The 22,620-nt window shown below is 38.7% G+C and overlaps 1 protein-coding gene across 1 annotated transcript; it reads right to left on the bottom strand.

The window, feature by feature from the left end:
• Positions 1 to 582: 582 nt before the first annotated feature.
• Positions 583 to 21,734, bottom strand: TRPV1 (transient receptor potential cation channel subfamily V member 1). Its single transcript, XM_072399265.1, has 15 exons — positions 21,418 to 21,734; positions 20,835 to 21,004; positions 20,612 to 20,764; positions 19,317 to 19,457; positions 17,617 to 17,915; positions 17,355 to 17,531; positions 12,467 to 12,625; positions 12,301 to 12,384; positions 11,444 to 11,514; positions 7,747 to 7,912; positions 6,389 to 6,455; positions 5,647 to 5,960; positions 4,097 to 4,224; positions 1,926 to 2,041; positions 583 to 1,737 (listed from the first exon to the last, which is right to left on the bottom strand). The coding sequence occupies exons 1-15, from the start codon at positions 21,732 to 21,734 to the stop codon at positions 1,571 to 1,573; spliced, it is 2,529 nt and encodes an 842-aa protein (XP_072255366.1). The 3' UTR covers positions 583 to 1,570.
• Positions 21,735 to 22,620: the final 886 nt, after the last annotated feature.

Genomic DNA, 22,620 nt, shown 5'->3' with positions numbered 1-22,620 from the left:
AGCACTCAAAACCCATTTTTTCAAATTTGCCTACACATCTTCTTCTGTCTTTTGAAACCATCACTACTTCCCTCCACTACATATCCCACTCCTATTGTGTGTAAATTCCCCCACCTACTAGATTGTAAGCTCTTCGGGGCAGGGTCCTCTCCTCCTGTATCACTGTCTGTATTAATCTATCATTTGCAACCCCTATTTAATGTACAGCACTGCGTAATATGTTGGCACTATATAAATCCTCTTTAATATTATTAATAATAATAATAATAACAATCTGATAAACCATTCTTAGTTAACTTTGCCTTAAAGTAAGACAAACTTATATCCTGTTTAAGTGCTCTATGTGCACAACTTTAGGGTACATCTCATCTTCATAGGTACCCTGGTCCAACATTACTAATGGATACATAACAAGTAACAATAATAAATATTTGTGGTTCATTTTATTTACAAATACTTTAGAAATGATTTTGTTGTTACTACAGTGGTAAAGAATGCAAACACAAATGTCATCAAACATATATTTGCAAAAGCAGATTTATTGATTGACAAGTAAATGGTTTAAAAGGATAACATTTCAAATCTTTATAAACTGGTGCAACAATCAATAGAGCTTCCCACTCAAATAGATCAAAGTGTAGCCCTATGTAAAAAGTGTATTTTCCCCATCTTTATATATAGCCTGGCCAGGTTTAGGATGGTCTAAAATCTATCTGCTTGGATAAATATTTCCAAGATCCTCTGGGCATTGCAATAAAAAATAATATAGTGCAGGCAAATTATATCACTCCTTTGCAAATAAAGGGAATAAGTGCCATTTACAACAGAATACAGAACAATCATCTTCTGAAACAATCTACAAGCAACCTGCCAAAATCCTGAACATGAGGTAGGGCTCTCTCATTTGTTTCAGCACTAAGAACATATAAGAGGCAGTTGATCAGCGACTGGCAGAAGTTCACTGGCTCTGTAATCATTCACACAAATGCCCATGTGATTCTGCACTGCAAGTGAAAGAAAATCTCTTTATCTCCTGGGTCATAGTCCAAACAAAGGTGATCAAAATTTGTTATGTGGTCCAACTGCTTAACCAACGACCCTTATATCCACTTAAATCTCAATCTTATATCCAAATAAATACACTTATCACCAGAAAATCTGTAAACAAAAAAAAAAAGATACTTTACTAAGGGCCCTCAGAAAAGCTATGAATGGTGGGAACATTTCACTGAACACTAGGTGAACAGGAATGGAAAGCAATGATATGGCCAAATGTCTACCATTTTTTTGTATGGCTACAGAGACTGGCAACTCCTCCAGTCCCAAGTGTCACTGAAGCAACCATGCAGCAAGCAGATGCATTGGTGAAGCTCATAAAGATCACAGTGTCCGTACCCACCTCATCTTTTTGGGTAATATGACATGAGAGTGTTACGTTGTGTTTTTTCCAGCTAAAACTTGTGCCCACCATAAAGATCAGTGATATAAATAACCTATTCCTGGCATGTTACAGTTAAACATCAGTCTGTGCACAACCTTCATAAATCACAAAGCATAAAGAAATATCAGCCTAGCCAGTGTATAGTTGTTTAGCTGTTCCGTCATCGAAGGACTCCTGTTCAGTCAAACCTTCTGATATGGGTTGTAGCTGCACATTGGTTTCTCCAGGCTCTTTCCCTCTCTTCCCTTTGATGCTGAATTCCCTAATGTGCGGTACTAAGGTTTTCCAAGTTTTTCCTAAAATATAATTGCAAACATTGATAATGGTTTTGCTTTCTTTAAATAATTCAGATTTATGTTTGAAAGTAAGCAACCTAAAGTGTGGTAAGCAAAGTATATATACTATACTACATATTGACTATACTATAAGAATGTATATAAAACATACAACATATATATATGTTGGATCTCTGTGTGTTCCTTACCTCTTGTTATTCCAATTGAAGCATTCAGAGGACTTTTCATCATTCCACAATTTCCAGGATCTTCATTGATTATTCCTAAGTTTGAGTTCCACTTGGTCCAATTTACTTCATCAACTCTGCAAACAAAAAATGTATACATGTGAAAGATGTTTTTTGATTTAAAGATTTTCATAAAAGCTCAGGGAGTCTCACATTCCCTCATGGAAATCAGTTACTGCCTTTGAAACACATAGAATTGGAAGATTCCCACGAAGGAATGTCTGATCACATTTTATCAATATAGCCCATAATTAACGAAACAACCAGTCCCTGTAGAAAAGTGGTCACCAACCTTTTCGGACCAACGGACCACTAAACTTACTGAGTCACTCAAAGGGGATGAAACTTTCCCCTGAGTGACGTCATGATGCCAGAACCAGCGCATTCTCCAGAGACACAACCCGTCCACTCCCCTGAGCCTGCAATTTGTATGGGGGACATGGTCCGCAGCTCTGGCCGGTGCTTCCCCCCAAGCAGGGACCTTTACCTGACCCCGCTCAGGGGCACACCGGCCAGAGCCGCGGAGCACTGGTTGGCAACAGCTGCTGTAGAATATTTTTTTTGGTACTTCATAACTTTTGGAAATACCATTTAGAGCTTAGTGGCCAAGAGTAGTTCTACTCTTCTGTTGAAATCAAAATCTGTTTAATTACAAATTATCATATGACTACAGGATAAATAATTAATGTACTGAATATAGCATAGTAATGTCAAAAGTTTACTTAAAAATAAAGTACAAATTTCACTGTCTATTTCTTGTGTGTGCCAATGTGAATGTGTGTGTGAGAAAGAAGTGCCACATACACAAGTCTAGAGTTGAAACCTAACTTTTTTATTTGTCATTACGACCACCATATGTGAGTGAATCGTGGAAGGAATGTAACCCCGCTACACATGTAACTCTATAATGTATGACTTATATCACTGTTTTTAACCAAATTCTCTTCTATATACTGATACAGTTTTAAGCAATGTAAAATTATTTCTCATAGCCATGCCCTAATCCAGAAATATTACAGTAGAACGATAGCAATTATAACCTTTTACACAGCCTCATCTTTTGCCTAGCTGGTCTATGTACAGCTTGGTTGAAGATCTCCTTAGGAAAAGTTTCAGCTGTCTTGTGCCTTTCCAGGCTTGGATAAAAAAAATGTATGGACTGATCACCTAGGGTCCTCTCATCTATGCTAAAGCCCTATAACAATAATAACTAGTATAAAAATTAAAATTCTAACAGTCCCAACTGAAATCACTTACTGTTACCTCCACATTTCTGTTTCAGCAGCTATGTTGGGTATGTGCATAGCAGTGCAGTAAGTCACAAAATTAGATGTAGTGCACTCGATAATCAGAAATAGGTAACAAAACTGGGACATATTCCCTCTCCTTTGCAAATACAAATCTGTGTAAGGACACACAACTGAGGTGTTCTTAAGGGTGTGAGTGATACGGAGGAATACCAACATTAATCACTGGAGTGTAAGTGAGTATTACATGTAATTGCATAGCTTATTATGCAGAGATACAGGAATATAAAGATTGCTGACTGAAATAAAACACTTATTAAAAACTTTTTTGCTATGTTACCTATTGGAAAGTGTTTTGCCCTGAGTGATGCCTGCGAGTGCAGAATATATTGATGTCACCCCTGAGGTTTCATCATGGCTCTCTGCACCTAAATTCAATGATGACAAGGGCAGCACTGACTTTATTACATCAGCAGCACTCTCTGCATTTTCCAAGACCACTCACATTTAGATTCATCTCCTGGCCTCCAACTGTATCATGGGCCCTGATTTATTAAACCTCTCTAAGGCTGGAGAGGATACACTTTCATCAGTGAAGCTGGGTGATTCAGCAAACCTGGAATGGATCTGGTCTGGAATTGAAAACATTTGCTAAAAAATAGCAAATAACTTTTAATAAATCCATTCCAGGTTTGTTGGATCACCCATCTTCACTGATATAAATGTATCCTCTCCAGCCTTGGAGAGCTTTAACAAATCAGGGCTATTATGGTGAAGCAGATTCTGTTCTGCAAATGCTGCAATACTTTAGTGAGAAGGTATTCTGTTTCCTAAAATGCATATTGTCTGTTAATAATGACCAACATTATATAAACCTAAATTTACCTAAAGCACCATCTGTAATCCTCTTTGCCATCAGGAGTTAATCCCACCAGCACCGATTTTCCAGATCGGAATCTGTTTGTAAAGTAGGTCAACAAACTTTTTTCAATGTCCAGTATAGTGATTGCCCTCTGTAAAACAATAAATAGATACTAATCAGTGTAAGCATAATATATCATAATATTGTTGCTTAATAGAACTATGCAGACCTGCCATATGAATAATGATAATTTAATGTGGGCTCACCCTACTTTGTCTGACTATATGCTTCTGTATTTAAATTGAAGCATTATGGATTTGTGGTCAAGCTGCCCACATTTTGACAATCCCTTGCTCCCTTGGCAGCTGAAGAATAATTTATTAAAGCTGAACTCCAGGCAAGTAGCTGAATTTATTACAAAACATATTCTGCAAAGAATTGGTTACAGTATCCATCTATATTTGGGATTGAGACACCCCACCAGATAGCACAGTAATGTCAGTGACCACACTTTTCTCTATTGCAGTTAAACAATACACCTTGATCACCAACCTGCCCCCTCCAAGCCTGTGAATGGACAATAATTGGAAAACCAAGCTACCAACTTGGCCAGAACTTTGTTCTCTGCACTTTCTCTTCTGATAATAACTGTAAACTTTTGGATGTTTTATTTACTTTCTAGCTCAGTAACATCAGTCACCAGGGCAGATCGGGAAGGTGAAACTTTCTGAATGGGTAACAGTAGTAAAAAATTAACAAAGGGCTCTAACCTTTCCACTCTGTTGATAAATAAAAAGAAAACTATAGCCCCTTTTTACCACGAAAAAGCAAAAAGTTTTGTTGTCAACATATTTGTCTTTTTTCACTGCACTTATAATTAATAAAATATATAATTGGCTATGAATATTTGGTTGGATACTCCATAGGTTATGAAAAGGGCACAGAACACCTTAAAATGGAAGGCCATCCTGCTCCTTTTTTTACACAATAGCAAAGGCTCTTGTACTTGATTGAAATAGCTTACTCTGATAATATTTCAAACTGTGAGCTTCTTGCAATGTGCATTAGAAGCAGCAGCAAGTCAGAAAAAGACTACCTCCTTTTCTGACTAACATACAGCATCACCTAGCTCTTTCCTTCACAAATTAAATATCTCTGGCCCACCTCCTTTGTTCGTTGGATTTCATTTCTTTCAATCATACCAACTCATTAGCATGTTGATGGGGAAAGTGGGGGGGGGGGGTGAACTAGGGAATTGATAGCATAAGCAAACCTAACTTCAGTATGATACTGGCTTTCATAATTCAAGTTTAATGCACCATTCTCTATAGAATCCATGAGTTGATTTGCAATCACATTTATAATTCTTTGCAGTGATACAAGGGAACCTCAAGAAGTTGCAATATTTTTTGAATCATTGATTTAGAATATAGATGAAGAGTTCTAATTTTACAATGACTTGGCTGAATGTTTACTAAATACTAAAATCTACTAAATATTGCAGGCTAATGATGCCAAATCTCTTTTTGTCACACTATAAAATAGATATAAAATCAGTGAAAAGTTTCAGTACTTGCAGTTTCCATATGCCTTTACTCTCCTGAGCAATCTTGTTCACAGTCTCTCCCATCAGAGCTATCAGCATGTTCAGCAGAAGGATGTAGGTGAGAATAACGTATGTAATGAGTAGGAAGACAAATATGGTCTTGTACTTGTAGTTCTCTGTGAATTCCAGGTCTCCCATCCCAATGGCAAATTTAAATAGCTCCTGGCAGGTATAATACAAACTGTTGTAAGAAGCTGGATCTGCTTTACAACAACGCTTTGTGTATGAATAACTGGTGTCATTCCTAGTGCCATCTCCATCTTCGATAAGAGTCACCAGGGCTGCCAGATAAAAAAAATAGTTAATTGATAACCACAAAAATATGAAAGAATAAAAATATTTTTGCCCAACTAATTTAATGTTGGAATACAATGTTTTTTAATCTTGAATTTGATTAAGGGATTCTATATATAGCAAAGAAAGATTTATGAAAAAACCCAGCACAATACACTAAGCATTATCCATTAAATAGTCCGAGATGCATATTTATCTGACCTCATATTTGCCTTTGGCAACTTCTAAAACCCAACTGAAACCAACACCTAGCATTTCCTTTATTAGCTTCTGAAATGTGTGAAGCATTAGCATTGTTTTGATAAAAGATGTAATATAGTATTATATAGGTAGCACTGTGACTCAGAACATTACAAAGGGTGGTGACTTAAGAAAGTAGATGATACTTTTAGAAAGCATACCATCCTCCTCCTACCTGCAGCAAATCCAATAAGGAACAGAATGTAGACAAACATGAAGCGGAGCATATCTCTTACGAGCATCTGCAAGACAGAATAACAATGATTTATTTTACTGACCGTACAATTTCCTGCTGAATTATTATGGGTTTTAGTGGCATAGCTTTTATTCTCTAAGTTTGCATCTGCTTTGCATGTGCTTGTTCTTGTTATTCTATTTAAGTTCAACAACAATTCATTCTTTGCTGTCTGTATTTCTGGGGAGTGTAGTAGGGGAGTGTCCTATACCCCACATTCTATGTGCTAAAAGGTGTTCCCAGAAACCCAGAAGGTATGGGCTCTATCAGTATTCTGTAGCTTGAAAGTCACCTTTAAAGTTTATCCAAACCCAAGAACAAAAATTTAATATATTGCAGCCTACCAATTGTTTTGCTGTGATATCTATAGTTATTTTTTTTCAGAATAAGTGTTTTTCATACACAGAAAATGTGTTTATCTGGGCAGAAACACAATATGCTTGTAATTTCCAATGCAGTTATAATTATTTTTCAAACAATGGTATTAGCTTTCTCAGCCATCTTCTCTGACGTATTGGACACCTATGAAGTTGAGGAGGTGTTTGTAGTCCCAATCAGGCAACACTGCTCCTCCACAAATGCAGTAAAGTCAAGCCTATCAGGACAGAAGGCGTGAAATTGGCACAATCACTAGGAAATATTAAAGGGCTGAAAAGGGAACTGTGTATGCAATTACATCTAAGTGCTAGTTAGCCACAGTGTAGCCGCAGCTAGAAATGCAGGTAGCACTGCAGGCTATATGAATGGAGCAGATATAAGTTTACTGTATATTGGTCCACATTCCTTATCATTATCATCATGATATGAGAATGGAATTCATCTCAGTTAAATTTAACTCTACAAGGCAACTGAATTTGACCAGTTTGCTGTGTCTGGATTTGGCAGGGGGTTTGGGAGATGCCAAGGGTAAGGTTTGCTCAGACTAGTGATGAGATTTCATCACTGTTACCACTTCCTGACACCACTGTACCGCTTCCTTGGGTCCAATAGAGGAAGAATGAGGGTGGCAGTGAGTGATTCAGTCCTGCTCACTGCCACCAACTTTCAAATGTGCAAACCGTGGTTCCTTACAAACCAGGGCCATGGTGTGGGTGGCCAAGTGGCTGATAAGGTTCCATCTACTTGGAGCTGCACAGGAACAGTTCTGAACCAAGCTTTAGAATTCCTACACAATGAAAGGGTTTTAGAATCAGACTGCATAGATACAACAATAACGATAATAACATGACTGTAGCCAAAAAGCTTTAAAAGCTGCAAATAATAAAATTAATAATTTCAGAGAACAAGACATCACTGACCTTTTCAATCATCACAGCATAGATCCCCATTTGCTGGAAGCCCCTGGTATAGTAGAGCACATTGACCCAGCTCATGGCTAAACAAATCACCATAAAAGCCACATATTCATGCCGACCAATAAAGTACAGGAGTGCAGAGAGCAGCAGAAAGACAGACTGAATAAAGCTAAAATAAACGAGACAAAGAGAGTACACGTGAAGGCTAAGAATTGTTTATGATCACTGCACTACACTGCAGCATAGCTAGCAATAAAGCCCAATTCTAGTCAAGAGTTTTTATTCTTCTGCCCTAGCAGTTACGGTGCGATTTTTCCTCCTGGACAGTATGGCTTTCACTTAAAGTGGACCTTAACTCTTAGACAACCCTTTTATTTAAAGTAAAATGGTTGTTTGCCACAGCGATTAAGACAGAATGGAACACAAAGCCTCCCGGGATGCCTGAGGTAGGGTCTTGGCATCTTGGCTGCTCCTTCTGTGCATGTCCTGATCTCGGGCATGCACAGAAGTAGTCCTTATATCAATAGAAAAAAATTGCTGATCTCACACATGCACAGTGAGTAGACAGTTAGATTTTTGAGGTTGTCAACTGAAATGGTTTTCTTTTATTGGGTGTGCTTTGTCAAGAGTTTCTGGAATTTCTTGTCATCTTAATGTGTTTGATACCATGAGCTGTGTTGTTGAGAGGTAGCGTTGTTATAGTTCTTTACAGTGTCTTATAAATTGTTTTACTCCATATCATGGCAAGAACCACTTAACTAAGTAAAGAGCAATCACAGTCCATCATTACTTTTACATAAAAACATCTCACAAACTTTAAATGCATCCTCAAGTATAGTTGCAAAAAACATCAAATCCTATGATGAAAATGGCTCTCCTGAGGACTGCCCCAGGAAAAAAAGACTAAGTTACCTCTTCTGCAGAAGATATGTTCATTAGAGTTACCAGTACCAGAAACCACAAATTAACAGCACCTCTGATTAGAGCCTGCATTATTGCTTCACAGAGTTAAAGTAGCAGACACATCTCAACATCAACTACATGAGAAGACTGCATGAATCAAGGACAATTTGCTGCAAAGATGCCACTACCGAGGAAGAACAAGAAGAAAAGAGGAGTTCTTGACCAAAACACCAGGAACGGACATTAGATCAGTCAAACTCCATCAACTATGTCCTGATGGTGATTTATTAAAAAATCAAGGCACACCTAACCAGCACAGCTACTCCAGCACCCTGCAGTGAGATGTCCATTCCATCTGGTTTACACTTAATGGGACCAACAAGACAATGACCCCAAATACAATGCCAGCCTATTTATGTACCATTTGACCAAGAAAGAGATTGATGGAGTATTGCATCAGATGACCTGGCCTCCACTATCACCCAACCTAAACCTTTAGATGATTTGGGACAAGGTAAACTGCAAAATGAAGGTAAAACAGCCAACAAGTGCTCAGAACCTTTGGAACTTTTTATAAACTGCTGAAAAACCATTTCAGATGACGAGAGAGATGTCAGAAGGGTGTAAGGCTGCCACCACCTCCAAAGGTGGTTTGTTAATTACTCAGTATGTAATTCCACATATGTTGCTTCAAAGTTTGGATATTTTCAATAATATTATAAAATGTAGAAGGTCTCCAGACTTTTGACTAGGAAAGTGTGTCCAAACATTTGATAGGTGCTTTATATTTTCTAGAAAGAAATGTTAAACATCAAAGCTATTACCACATAATCTGAGAACCCAAAGTAATAGCTGATTTATTTATCATGTGATACGTATTTATTATAATACCTTTAAAATTAAAAAAAAATTTAAAAGCTTCTAGATAGATCTCGAATTTTTTCTCTCAGCGAATGTTTTTTTTTTCTTTTTTTTCTATGATTGTACTTATCCATATGATTTGGAAGGATTTCTTATTAAGTATATTTATATGTTGGAGATTTAATCTTTTGTTTAGTGATGTGATTTGTTTGCTTGACATGGAGATAATCAGCTGTGGACATTTCTGAATAACATTAACTTACACATGACATTTCTTTATAACACCTTTAAACAATTGATGATGAACACTGGAATGTAAAGAGATCATTAGATTGTGAGCTCTTGGAAAAGACAGAGAATGATACTGCTGAAGTGCTGACGTACATAACTGTATTAACCCCAAGTAAAGGGCAGCAGCCCAAACTAAACACAAGTTCCTTCGCTTCAAGAGGATCACTTGCCTTTTACCCCCAAGAGCCAGAAAGGGACTATTAAAGCTCTCCAAAAGACAATAGACTATTATGGGGGAACCTGGGTGATCCAACAAACCATAAATGGTTTGAAAACAATTGCCAAATATAAGCAAATGATTTTAGGAGGTCGATTCCAGGTTTGTTGGATCACCTAGGTTCCCCCATCCTTTAGTTTATCCTCTCCAGTCTTGGAGAACTTTAATAAATCAGACAAAAAGTGTGGCTTAAGAACACCAAATCTCAGCCAAAATATTTTTAACACTTTAGGTAGAAAAGAAAACTAATTAGACTAAGGAAATAATGTGTGCAGCTCCATCTAGTGACTAAATGGCATATTTAACACATTGCAAATACATTTGGGAAATTATGGCGCTCATCATTTTTTAAGGTGGCATTTAAATAATTATCTTCAAGTCCAGATACATTTGCATTGGTTTTGGATACAGTAGAAGTGATTAGGATCCCTGTCTAGGTGTACCGTTGTCCATAAATTTCCTCTCATTTATTGTTCTGATGACAAAACTTTACCAGACAGGTAGTAAGGGAAACTTTCTAACACTGACACACACAGCAATAAAAAGCCAGCCTTTCTCTACTTTATTAAGAAGAAACATTTTTAATTCTGTCTTTGTTGCTGCCAGAGATTCCCACTCACTTCCAGGACAGTGAAATCATTCTTAATAGAACAGAAAATTAGGGTTAATATACTGTATGTAACAGATACCATGAAAACTTGATGTGTTTTCTACTCCTTCCTCTACTCTATCTAAAAATTAACAAAACAGTTTTGGTTGGGTGTGCACTTTAAAATTAAATTATATTCAGATATAAAAGACAGTGCAATTGTCTGATTATTGATACATCATCATTTTTGTTAAATGCAAGCTTTAAAAGTACCTGAATGTGTCTTGTATCAGCTTCTTGAAATCCCTGAATAGCAGGGCTAGAGTGTGATAGGGAGAAGCAGCATGAGGGGGCAGGTAATTTATGTGCATCCAAAAACATGCTGAGAGTTTAGGAACGTTTTTTTGGATGAGCTAATCACTGTGCTGCTTCTCCTTTTACTGTCCACTCTCAAGCTGGGTTAAGTCTAGGATGAACTGGGCTTGGAGGTAGTGGATTTAATTATGCTGGTCATCTTACTGAGGACATCTACTGGCAGAGAAATGGTACTGCAAGGGAAATCTCTGGGGTAAATGAGAATACTGCATCAAACATTATTTTTGTTATTTTATCCTTTAATGTCTTTCTTCATTAAAGTTCTACTTTAGTTTAGTTAATCAAAAGAGATTTTTTTTGTTAATCTTCTTAGGAAGAGGATAAATAGATCTCTTCATTGGTTAATTATGTGACCAGTGATGGATCACAGACTTCTCTAGACACAAGACCAGTGTTCAGGGACTGTATTACCCCCTCCCCCCCCCCAAAGAAAAATTAAAAAAGAATAAAAATGTATCACATACAACATGACTTCACTGTGGCTGTCAGTCGCTAGTGCCTTCATCGTTGGACGTCTCTGAATAAAATAGTGGATCTAAAGGTCAAAAACAAGGATTTTACTTGCCAAGCTTCCCTTTAAGCTAAGATTTGAAAAGGAAAAACAATATTCTATTACAATTAAAGCAGTTTACCACTCCCAGACATTTCTCACTCTATATAGATTTTTGTTAGCGGTTGTAGCTGTTAACCTTTATCTAGGATGCTTATAAAGTATCTGAGAAACTGTGTGTCAACCTACCACAAACACTTAAAAATGTGAATGAACAGGCAGTCCCAATTTATTTCCAATGTAAACCTCTTTTTAGGGGGCAGTTAAATGATGTGAACCACAGGAGTATTACTAGACTGAACGTAGCCTACGTTTTGATGGGCAGCAATGGTTCAATTCCCTGAAGGGTTCTTATAGCTTTTAGATATAACAACAGCAAGTTTTGTACATCTGCCACATAGTCACAAAGCCAAAATAAATGTCCCTTATTTTTATTTATTGTAAAATATAAAAAATCTGTCTGGAGAGAACAACACCTTCATCTGACTATGGTCAACTAATGGTTGCAGCAGTCAGGCATAATCTAGAATTTTGGTGTAAATACCAATGTTTGTAAGGCATCAACTTTTTTTTAGATTTGTATAGAGTAGTAATATAAATATTGTATAGTCTAATATATATTATAATTATATATTATATATTACTATTGGTCTTTGCACAGTTTAGTTAGGCATGCTAATATAAGAATGGGTATTCAAAGAGTCTGGGTAAGTTCAATATATCCTCATAGTTAGTTTATGATATGTGAGCCCTTTAGGTGTGATAACTTACCCCTCTAAAAAAGAAATAGATTCCTCCTAAAACAGTGATCAGTTCGCCTGTTGTACGAAGCTTGCTTTCTATTGGAAATGGGGGCTAAGAAACATATTAGAAATATTTCAATACTGATTAGTCAATATTATTAATAGTAAAACATTGCTGATGAACACAGACTTACATTTCCTTGCACTGGTCTGTAGTAGGCAGCTATGGTGAAGATGATAAGATATGCCACATACATCATGAAGTTAAAGTAGAATACACGTTTAACAAAGCGATCCCACTTGTCTTGTAAGAGTCTGTTGAGAGGCTCCACTAGAAGCATGTCATGACGATTCTAAAGAAGATATAATGTACAATATAACAACAGACAATATGATATATTAGAGTTTATTTAAAAAATGCGGGTCAGGATGTTACCTTACCAAAGTAAATTTACCCTTAATAACATAAATATGGTGAAAAATCTATTTGGAAAGGGTAACCAATCATGTGTAAAGAGAATGAAAAAAACAATTTTTTTCTCATACATATTAGGATGATTGCAGTCAACAGGGTTTCATCTCATTTGCCAAGCTAAGTTGAATATCCCATGTAAAGGGTTTATTTGATAAATAATTATCCTGTATTACTTCAGTAAACCAACCTCACTATGTGCCTAACTGCAGCATAGTAAAATATTGTATCCTGCCATGCAATTTCAAACATAATCCTCATTTTCTTCTGCCATGAAATAAACTGCTACAGCACGTCAACCCTAATTTACTTCTTGGCTATTTGCTCAAAACAATTACAGAAAACTTTGTGTTTCAATGGCAGTGTCACAGATTTTCAACACGTATGAGGAAGTGCACCCTCTGTGCAATCTGCACATTTGGCGCAGGTATGAGCTGAGGCACAGAGTCTAAAGAAACCGCATGGTGTTCACCAGAGCACCCCGCAAGGAGCGATGGACATTGCTGTGGGCGGCGCCCAGGTTGCGGCCCTCAGTCACATCTGTGCAAACACCAGCTGTCTGCAGATGGAACCGAAGCAAAGTACCAATATGATAGGCAATCTCAAAAACCAAAGCAGGACAAGGGCAGGGCAGGCGGCAAACAATCAAAGTCAAGACAAGCCAAAGTCACAACCAGGGAATCAACACTTAGAAATAGACACAAGCAGGAGCCTTAGGTTAACACACCTATTGCAAAGGCAAGGAGTGTCAGTCTGAACACAGCTTATATAGTGAGGCTAACAGGCAGGCTGGGCCGAGTTTGGATGAGCAGGTGCAGATAAAACAAATAGAAAAGTCCGGGGACGCCTCTACCTCCAAGGTCTGGACAGAGCAGCTATAAGCAAGGTAAGGAGACAAACTGCTGCTGATCTGACATATATCTGGTGAACAACAAGTACCAGATCATCTGTGCTGCTGATCTGTGACAGTACCCCCTCTCTTAGGGCCCCTCCTCCGAAGGAATCCCCCCAGCTTCTTGGGAAACCGCCTATAAAAGTCCTTCACCAGCAGCGGGGCATGAAGATCTGCGTGAGATACCCAAGATCGTTCTTCTGGACCATAGCCTCTCCAATGGACCAGATACTGCAGATTGTCACGGAGCAGTCTAGAACCAATGATGGACTCTTCAAACTCTTCCTCAGAATCCACCTGGACAGGAGGAGGGGATTCCTGGGAATAATGGTTGAGAATGATAGGCTTCAGGAGACACATGTGAAAAGAGTTGGGAATCCGAAGACTGGGGGGCAGCCGTAACTTATAGGTCGCCTGATTAATCTTCGATAAAACAGAGACGGTTCCAATAAAATGGGGAGCAAGTTTGGGAGATGGAACCCAAAGACATATATGCTTGGTAGACAACCGGACCTTATCCCCCAGGGGAAATCTAGGGGCAGGGCTCCTTTTTTTATCTGCCCATTTTTTTGTGGCGAAGAGAGGGTTTATGCAACTCCCTCTGAGCATACCCCTGAGTTTTATGGAAACTGGCTCTGACTTCTGATGCGGCCGGAACTTCTGAACCAGAAGGAGCAGAAGGAGGTACTCTGGGGTGACACCCATAAGTCAGGAAGAAAGGGCTGAAACCAGTAAATTCGCTGACACGGCTATTATGAGCAAACTCAGCCCAAGGAAGTAATTCACTCCAATTATCCAGCCTGGCTGATACATAGGGACAGAGAAATTGTTCCAGGAACTGATTGACTCTTTCAGTCCGACCATTGGACTGAGGATGGTAGGCAGAAGAGAAGTCCAGCTGAATTTCCAACAGATGACACTGGGCCCTCCAAAAACGAGATGTGAACTGAACTCCTCGATCTGAGACTATGCTGGAGGGAAGACCATGGAGGTGGAACACATCCTGGAGGAAGATTTTAGCCAAGGCTGGAGCTGTCCGAAGCCCTTTCAACTGAATAAAATGAGCCATTTCGGAAAAACGCTCCACTAAAACCAAAATAACTGTGCAACCATTTGATAGAGGTAGGTCTGTGATAAAGTCTATAGAAGTTTGGGTCCAAGGACACTTAGGTACGGGCAGAGGAAGAAGTGGACCAGATGGTAATCTTCTTGGGACATTGTTTTGAGCACATTTGGAGCAGGCAGCAATGTAGTCTTTAGCATCTTGAAGTAATGCTGGTCACCAATACAGGCGTAAGATGAAGTCAAAGGTCTTTCGCAGCCCTTGGTGACCGGCAATATTAGAATTATGCCCCCATGCAAGGTTATGGGAATGGAGAGACTTTTTTACAAATTTTTTTCCAGGAGGAATGTTTTTCAAGAGTACAGGGGCAGCCAACAGAATTCTGGAAGGATCAATGATATGTGCAGGTTCAGGTTCAGTATCCTCAGAATCAAAGGATCGAGACAAGGCACCTGCCTTAGTGTTCTTAGTCCCAGGGTGAAAGGTAAGTGTGAAATCAAATCTAAAGAAAAATAGGGCCCAGCGTGGATTAAGTCTTTGGGCAGTTTGGAGGTACATCAGAACTCATCATCTGTGTAAGTCGTGACAGGGAAGAGAGCTCCCTCAAGAAGATGACGCCATTCCTCCAGTGCAAGTTTCACATCCAGTAGCTCTCGATGCCCTAAAGTGTAATTCTTCTCAGCAGGTAAAAACTTCCTCGAGAAGAAGCTACAGGAAAGCAATCTAGTGAGTTAACAAGAGATAGCGAAGCTTGTGGATATTGCGCGGCACGTTCCTGGCGACGTTCCCGGAAGCGTTGGTCAAGTATGGGGAAGCTGACCCTCTGTGTAATTTGCACGTTTGGCGGAGGTATGAGCTGAGGCACAGAGTCTAAGGAACCGCCCGGTGTTCACCAGAGCACCCCGCAAGGAGTGATGGACATTGCTGCAGACGGCGCCCAGGTTGCAGCCTTCAGACACACCCGTGCAGGCGGCAGCTGACTGCAGATGGAACCAAAGCATAGTACTAAATCGATAGGCAATCTCGAAAACCAAAGCAGGACCAGGGCAGGTGGCAAACAATTGAAGACAAAACAAGCCAAAGTCAGAACCAGGGAATCCCCACTTAGAAATAGACACAAGCTGGAGCCTTGGGTAAACACACCTATTGCAAAGGCAAGGAGTGTCAGTCTGAACACAGCTCTACCTCCAAGGCCTGGACAGAGGAGCTAGAAGCAAGCTAAGGAGACAATTGCTGCTGATATGGCAAATATCTGGTGAACAACAAGTACCAGATCAGCTGTGCTGCTGATCTGTGACAGTATCCCCTCTCTTAGGGCCCCTCCTCCGAAGGAATCCCCCCAGCTTCTTGGGAAACCGATGTTTGAGGGAATGTCATATTACTAGTTTTATAAATCGAGCACTGAGCGTTCTCACTTCACTTAGACTTTCCTGAACTGAATGCTTGCTCAAAATTAGTGTTACAAAGTAATATTTTCAGTAGTTTATAAATACAAAATAATAATAATAATGAAGCCAGACACAGACGGGAAACAGGTACAGGTAGTCCACTGGTTACATACTTGATAGGAACTGTAGGTTTGTTCTTATGTTGAATTTGTATGTAAGTGGGAACAGGTATAATATTTTAATAAATGCAATTAGGACAGATATTAGTCCCAACATATTATTAGGCAGTGTGGTGTCAGTTACTGTATAAAATCCTCACTGTGAGTTAATCAAAAATAAAGCAAAAAAAAAAAAAACTTTATGGAGCCTAGACATTTATCAACTTCTGGAGCAAACTGTGCTTTGATATGCAAAAAATACCAAATGCAGAATTTGTGTTGGTCATTAAAGAATTACAAGATGTTGCACAAGAGCTCAGTCTATAAGATCACCCACAACCCCAGCTGTGTTTAGCAAAATATTTGTTCTGCAAGTCATGCAAACCGCCCCCTCCCCCCATCAAGCATCCGTCCTGCATACGAGCGAGCAGGGAAGCCCAGTCCTTATATAGGAAGTTGTCCATATGAAGGATGCCCTTAACTTGGGGACTACATGTATTCTCAAATTGAAGTATACAATAGCAGCCTTATTATTTTCTTCTGTACATGACTAATTAACTGAATGGTTGCTCTTTCAGTCAGTATATCCAATCAGGAGGCCTAGGCACTTTTAGAGGCTGTCTTAGCTATATGTTTTTAGTGTTAATGCCTACTTACCGGCGTTAGAAAGGATGGGTGGGGTTGGAGATGAGGGTCCAGCACATGTAATTTTGAGTACATCTAAGAAACTGGATATTCTTTTTGCAGATGGGAATATTTATTTTCATAGGGGGATTATACCATACACTTGGGTTGATGGGAGGTTTTAATAAATAGGAGGGACCATGGCATGTAGGGACCAACAACAGCAGGCTGTAGCAAACACATGTGTAGTATTTTGTGCATTACCATATGCTGCATCAAGGCAACACAATAATTTGGAAAGGGCTTTCTATCCATGGCGAGCCACCGAATTATGGGTAATAACCATTTTTGTAACGTAGCTTACACATGGCAAATGCATTTTGTGTTTTGCTACGTGTTACTACAATGTATAGGTCTGAATGGACCCTAATGTTGCCATATCATGTACATGTTATAAAAAGAAAATTGAACACATAACGACCTACCGGAGTCTCACTACTGTAGGCAATAATCTCAAGCACAGAGTTGTTCTCAACGGTGTCCACACCAGATAGATCATAAAGTGAAGAGTGGACCGGCCCATAGGCCCATTCAGTGAACTTTCTAGAAAGATGTCGGCACTCCGGATTCTTTATTTCTCTCCGAAGGATGTAAGCAAACACCTATACAGGTACAAATAATGTCATATTGCTAGCTGCATGAATATCATGTATTGGATAAATAAAACACAAATACTGTGTAACTCACCCCAATTTTACCAGTTTTTGCTGCTAAAGTTAAAGGCGTGAGCCCTTTCTTGTTGGAAATATCCTCCAGTCTAAGGGAAGGTTTGATCTGTGCACCTAGCACCAAAATTTCTGCATACATCTTGGTGACGAACTTTGTGTTTTCCACTGTGTTGTCTGCAATTTCAACCAGGGAGTGCACCACTGTGTTTCCAAAGGAGTCACGGGCGGCAATGTTGGCCGGGGAGTATTGATTCTGAAGGAGGTATTGGACTATCTGTATTTGGTTTGTGCATGCTGCTAAAGATAGAGGTAGTTCCCCTATGCAGAACAGAAAATCGTTATGTATGTCACTATCATGCAGAAGCCTAGAAGTATAATCACAACATTTAGGCATCAAAGTTTTTCTAAAACTGGTAATGAGTGGTAGATTTTACATACAAAGACATAATGTACATTTTCATCAAATGGGCAAACAGGATTTAGGGGTCGAACATCACCCATTTTATTGGAGCTTCAAAAAAAGAATGACTGTGGATGATAATAGGCTAATATTCATACCTAATGAAGGCCGAACACATTGGGGAACAGAAGTAATACAAAATCCTAAAAAGAATCCTAAATAGCAGAATGCCCATTCAGCCGTTAGTGTGCCCACAGCTGGGGTACACCTGTTGTTTAATCTGCCTCATTAGGGCCAGTGAGCTTGAAAGATGAACATATTGTTAAAATTGCTAACAACTTTTAGTAATGTATTACACTTTTCTATATATTTGAAGTTCCAACACTTGTTGAGCCTACCGGTGTTCATATTGCTTTGGAGAGATTTATTCTCTCTGTCTATGCTGCTGTCCATTATGAAAGTTATGAAACATGCCAAAATTATGAGAAATAAAGAGGAATGTTTTAATGGCAGAGATTTTTTCTTACTTTGGAGAATTTTTTTTCTACTTATGTCTGTAGGACGGAGAATATTGTTTTTGGCATAGAAAAAAAAATAACCTGGCAAAGTTTTATATCAAAAAATAAATAAATAGGTTGATTTTGCTCGGTTAATTCTGAATGGGCTGCCAGTGCACCTAACATCATTATAGCTTCCATTTATTTAAAGCTATAGTTAAAAATGTCATGTAAGTTTAGTTGCACTAATTTTCAATATTACAAGCAAATTTTAAAATGTAATTCTGAAACTAGGAGAAATATCAAATAATAATTGACCCTGGAAGGATGAGATATTTAAATTTTTTATTGATTATTATTTATTATTGTTAATATTTTATAAATGGGTCCTAATAATAATTAAGATATTTTATTTTCACAATTTGTACCACACATAAAACCACTTTTTACCAAAATGAACACATTTTTCTCATTGGATTAAATTTTTACATTTTCTTGGTGATTTCAGATAAATCCACTAGTAGACTCATTGTCCAGAATATAACTGAGTAATGAATCTTTAAGGAAAGATAACAGGCTGCTGATCCAGGGAACATCCGATTGCCTCATGGAATCAGGAATTTTTTTCTTGTTGAAGCAAATTGTATCAGGGTTTTTTTTCCTTCCTCTGGACCAACTATGTCCATAGGGTTTTATATCTGGGATATGTTTTTTTCCCTAGTGGTTGAACTTGATGAATTTATGTCTTTTTTTTAACCCTTACTTACTATGTAACTATTTTATTCTGTCTATGTACAGCACTATTTAAAAAAATATTCTTACCAAAGTAGAATCCAGCCCGGCCTTTGGCTTTCCTAAAGAATTCCCCATCTGCTCTTGCATGAACATCAGCTCCATGTTGTACCAAGAGCTCCACCATGTTCATGTTCCTTCGTTCAATGGCAATATGTAGAGCAGTCTGACCTTGTGGAAATGAAGAAACCATAACAATCACTAAACACAAACGTAACAATGAGGACATTTTCTAGCTTCTGAAATGAAAAGGTCGATCTACTCAACCATCATTTCAGATATGAGTGGGTTGCTGGTTAAATCAAGTGACATACTCTTACATCTGTCAGTAAAATCTCTGCATCTGAATTTCCAAATTCAGTTTGTTAGCGCTACTATGAGAGAGCATCTCTTTCCATTCTGGAGTTTTCCTTTTCATTGTACAGAAAGATGTCACAGGAAGAATTAGAATAAAAAATTGGGATGGGTGCAGAGATTCCAAAGAGATTTCCCAGCTAGCATCCTTTAACATTAGAGCCACCGTGAAAATATTGTAAAGGTCCCCCCTTTTGTGCCACAAAAACAGCTCTGACCTATTTTGTCATGGACTCCACAAGACTTCTGAAGCTATCCTGGTATCTGCCACCAAGACATTAGCAGCAGACACTATGGGTCTGATTTATTAAAGTGCTCCAAGGCTGGAGAGGATACAATTTTAAGAGTGAAGCTGGGTGATCCAGCAAAGCAGGAATGGACTTCTTCAAAGTCATTTGCTATTTACTTGCAAATGTTTTGAATCCTGGACCAGATCCATTCCAGGTTTGCTGGATGACCCAGTTTCAATGATGAAAGGGTATCCTCTCCAGCCTTGGAGAGCTTTAACAAATCAGGCCCTATATGTTCTTTGTGTGGCACCAGAAGGTGGGGACAATGTAATTACTCTACACTAGCAGGAGTCACATGATCGGTGGCTGTCTAATGACTGAAGAGAATTGCAATGGACCTGGAAATCCGCTGTGTTGTTGGCGGCAAAGATGGCATCTTCAGTGGATTCAGTGGTTCCTGGACTCCTCATCACTACAGGGCACCCACAAATACGTAACTGGGTGCCAACTATGGCAAATCTCACCCATAATAATGAGAATTTATTTCTGCTTCAGTCATCTTGCCACCATCCAATGCAGTTTAATAGCCTACTCTGTTTATGGGACATTGAATGACACAGGTCATGTTCTGTAAATTGTAATCACAAGCTGAACCTTTTAAACAAACTAGGAGGGAGCAGTTATTAATTAGGGAGCAAAAATTACAGGAAATACTTAATATATAATACAAGTAATACTTACCTCTGTAATATGGGTCGGTGTATGCTGCGTTGATGAAATCTTTCAGATTGTCTGTCTTTTCTGCAATTTCTAGTAAGACTGGAATAGTGTTGTTTTTCCCATTATATAGATTCAGCATGGCTTTCAGTAGACATGTTTTTCCTGTTTCTGGTTCTGAAGAATACATACAATAGTAAACTCAATTCTGATTTTACCACATATGGAAAGTATTTCAATGTGTTACCTTTAAACTCATTATTGGTAAGACGTTTCTGTGTACGGAGTAAATAAAGCAGAAGATCATCTAATTCTTCGCAATCCCCATAGGCCACCGCATCAAATATTCTGGTCCGATCGTACAACTTAAATGTTCTGTCCTTACAGCTGGTTGTAGATTCCACAGAGGAACTTTGCCTGTTGAATTGTTGCAAACAGAGTGTTAACATGATTTTTCTATCTGGTCATATCTGGTCTATTTCTATTTTTCTATCTGGTCAACCCAAGTAAAGTTTTTTTTACTACTCCTACAGTTCCAAAATGATCCTGATTTATTAAAGCTCTCCAAGACTGGAGAGGGTACACTTTCATCAGTGAAGCTGAGTGATCTAGCAAACATCAAATCAGGCCTAATAACTTAGGTGTATACTCGAGCATAAACTGAGATCTTTTTGACAGGAAAGGTAAAATAAGAAAAATAGTTTATACTTGGGTGACATCTAGTAGCTTGTCCTGGAAATGTATTTGTCCCTGGTTTAAAATTATAAAAATTCATCAAAAAATCATCCTACATAAAAGTACCTTTAAAAAAACTGACTATTCAAACCTACCTGGTTAACTGGTTACCATGTTTTCCTTTTTCAAAGTTTACATGAAACTTAATTGTGGGAGATATAATTTTGCTTTCTATTTGATAGACAGAGTCCATGGGGGCCATTTCACGTTCATTGTCTGCTTTACCAAAACGACGACCCCTCGTTTTTGGCGAACCAAAAATGGTATACTTGGTATGTTTTATTTTTATGCGTTGACTGTTTTCATGGGTGGAATGATTGTTGTCCTCACTGTGTGAGTCTTCAGCAGAAGCATTTGTCTCCTCCGTGTGGTCTGTTTCCTCAAGATCTGAGGAGCTCCCCATCTTCTTCATTTTAGCCAGCCTGTAGAAACAGGAAAAAATTGTCAACATACCATCTTAGAACAGTACTGAGGTACAAAAGCAGTTTTTCCATGCCCTGCTGCAAACTAAGAACTTTTGTTTAATGTAATTACAAATAAGTTCCAATAAATGACTTGAGTTCTTTCCCATCTGGATTGGTCATTTCCTTTTGAATATTTTACACATGGCATCTGCTGTATTTAAAATAGTACATTGCTGCTGATGAAGGCTAAGATCCTTTACTGAGGAAAAAAGAACACACACAAATGTAAAAGTTAAGACCAGCCACTCCCAGCCAGGTTCAATGTAACACTAGGGTTCCTCCAGGGCTTCTTTGGGCTGTTGCTGATAGATCTTCCATCAATTGATACCAGACAAAGTTTGGGTCCAGTGCTACTGGTGGCATTTCACCAGTGAGCTATTTAGTTTTCTGTAATGGTAGCATTCACGCCACCACTTTAAAGGAGGTATTATCACTGATCCTCATGAACAATACCTAGCAGGGGTTCCCCTATACTAGAGGTAGGCAAACTTTGGCCTTTAGTCCGGACACGGCCTAGCCAGTTTTCCAGTCCGGCCTAATCCCTCCTAGTTATTTATTGTTGGATCCGGGCTGTTTGAATTGTCGTGTTATTGCTAGTTCCAGCGATATCATTGATATCATCGAGTTCCCGCACAGTAACCCCAATTACTATGCCTAAAGAGCAGAAGCAAGACGCAGCTACCAGTCTCTGGAAGGTTGACCTCGAATGTCATGTCTTCAACCCCGAAGAGACTGACGAATTATTCTTCGTCCAACGCGGCAACAAAGCCCTGTGTTTAGGGTGCAATGACACCAACAGCACTTTCAAGTGGTCGAATCTCAAGGGGCATTTCG

Source organism: Pyxicephalus adspersus, chromosome 1 (genome assembly GCF_032062135.1).
Source record: "Pyxicephalus adspersus chromosome 1, UCB_Pads_2.0, whole genome shotgun sequence".
NCBI classification, from domain to species: domain Eukaryota; kingdom Metazoa; phylum Chordata; class Amphibia; order Anura; family Pyxicephalidae; genus Pyxicephalus; species Pyxicephalus adspersus.
Note: the sequence above shows the minus strand (reverse complement) of the source record. Positions and strands in the feature narration are given on the sequence as shown.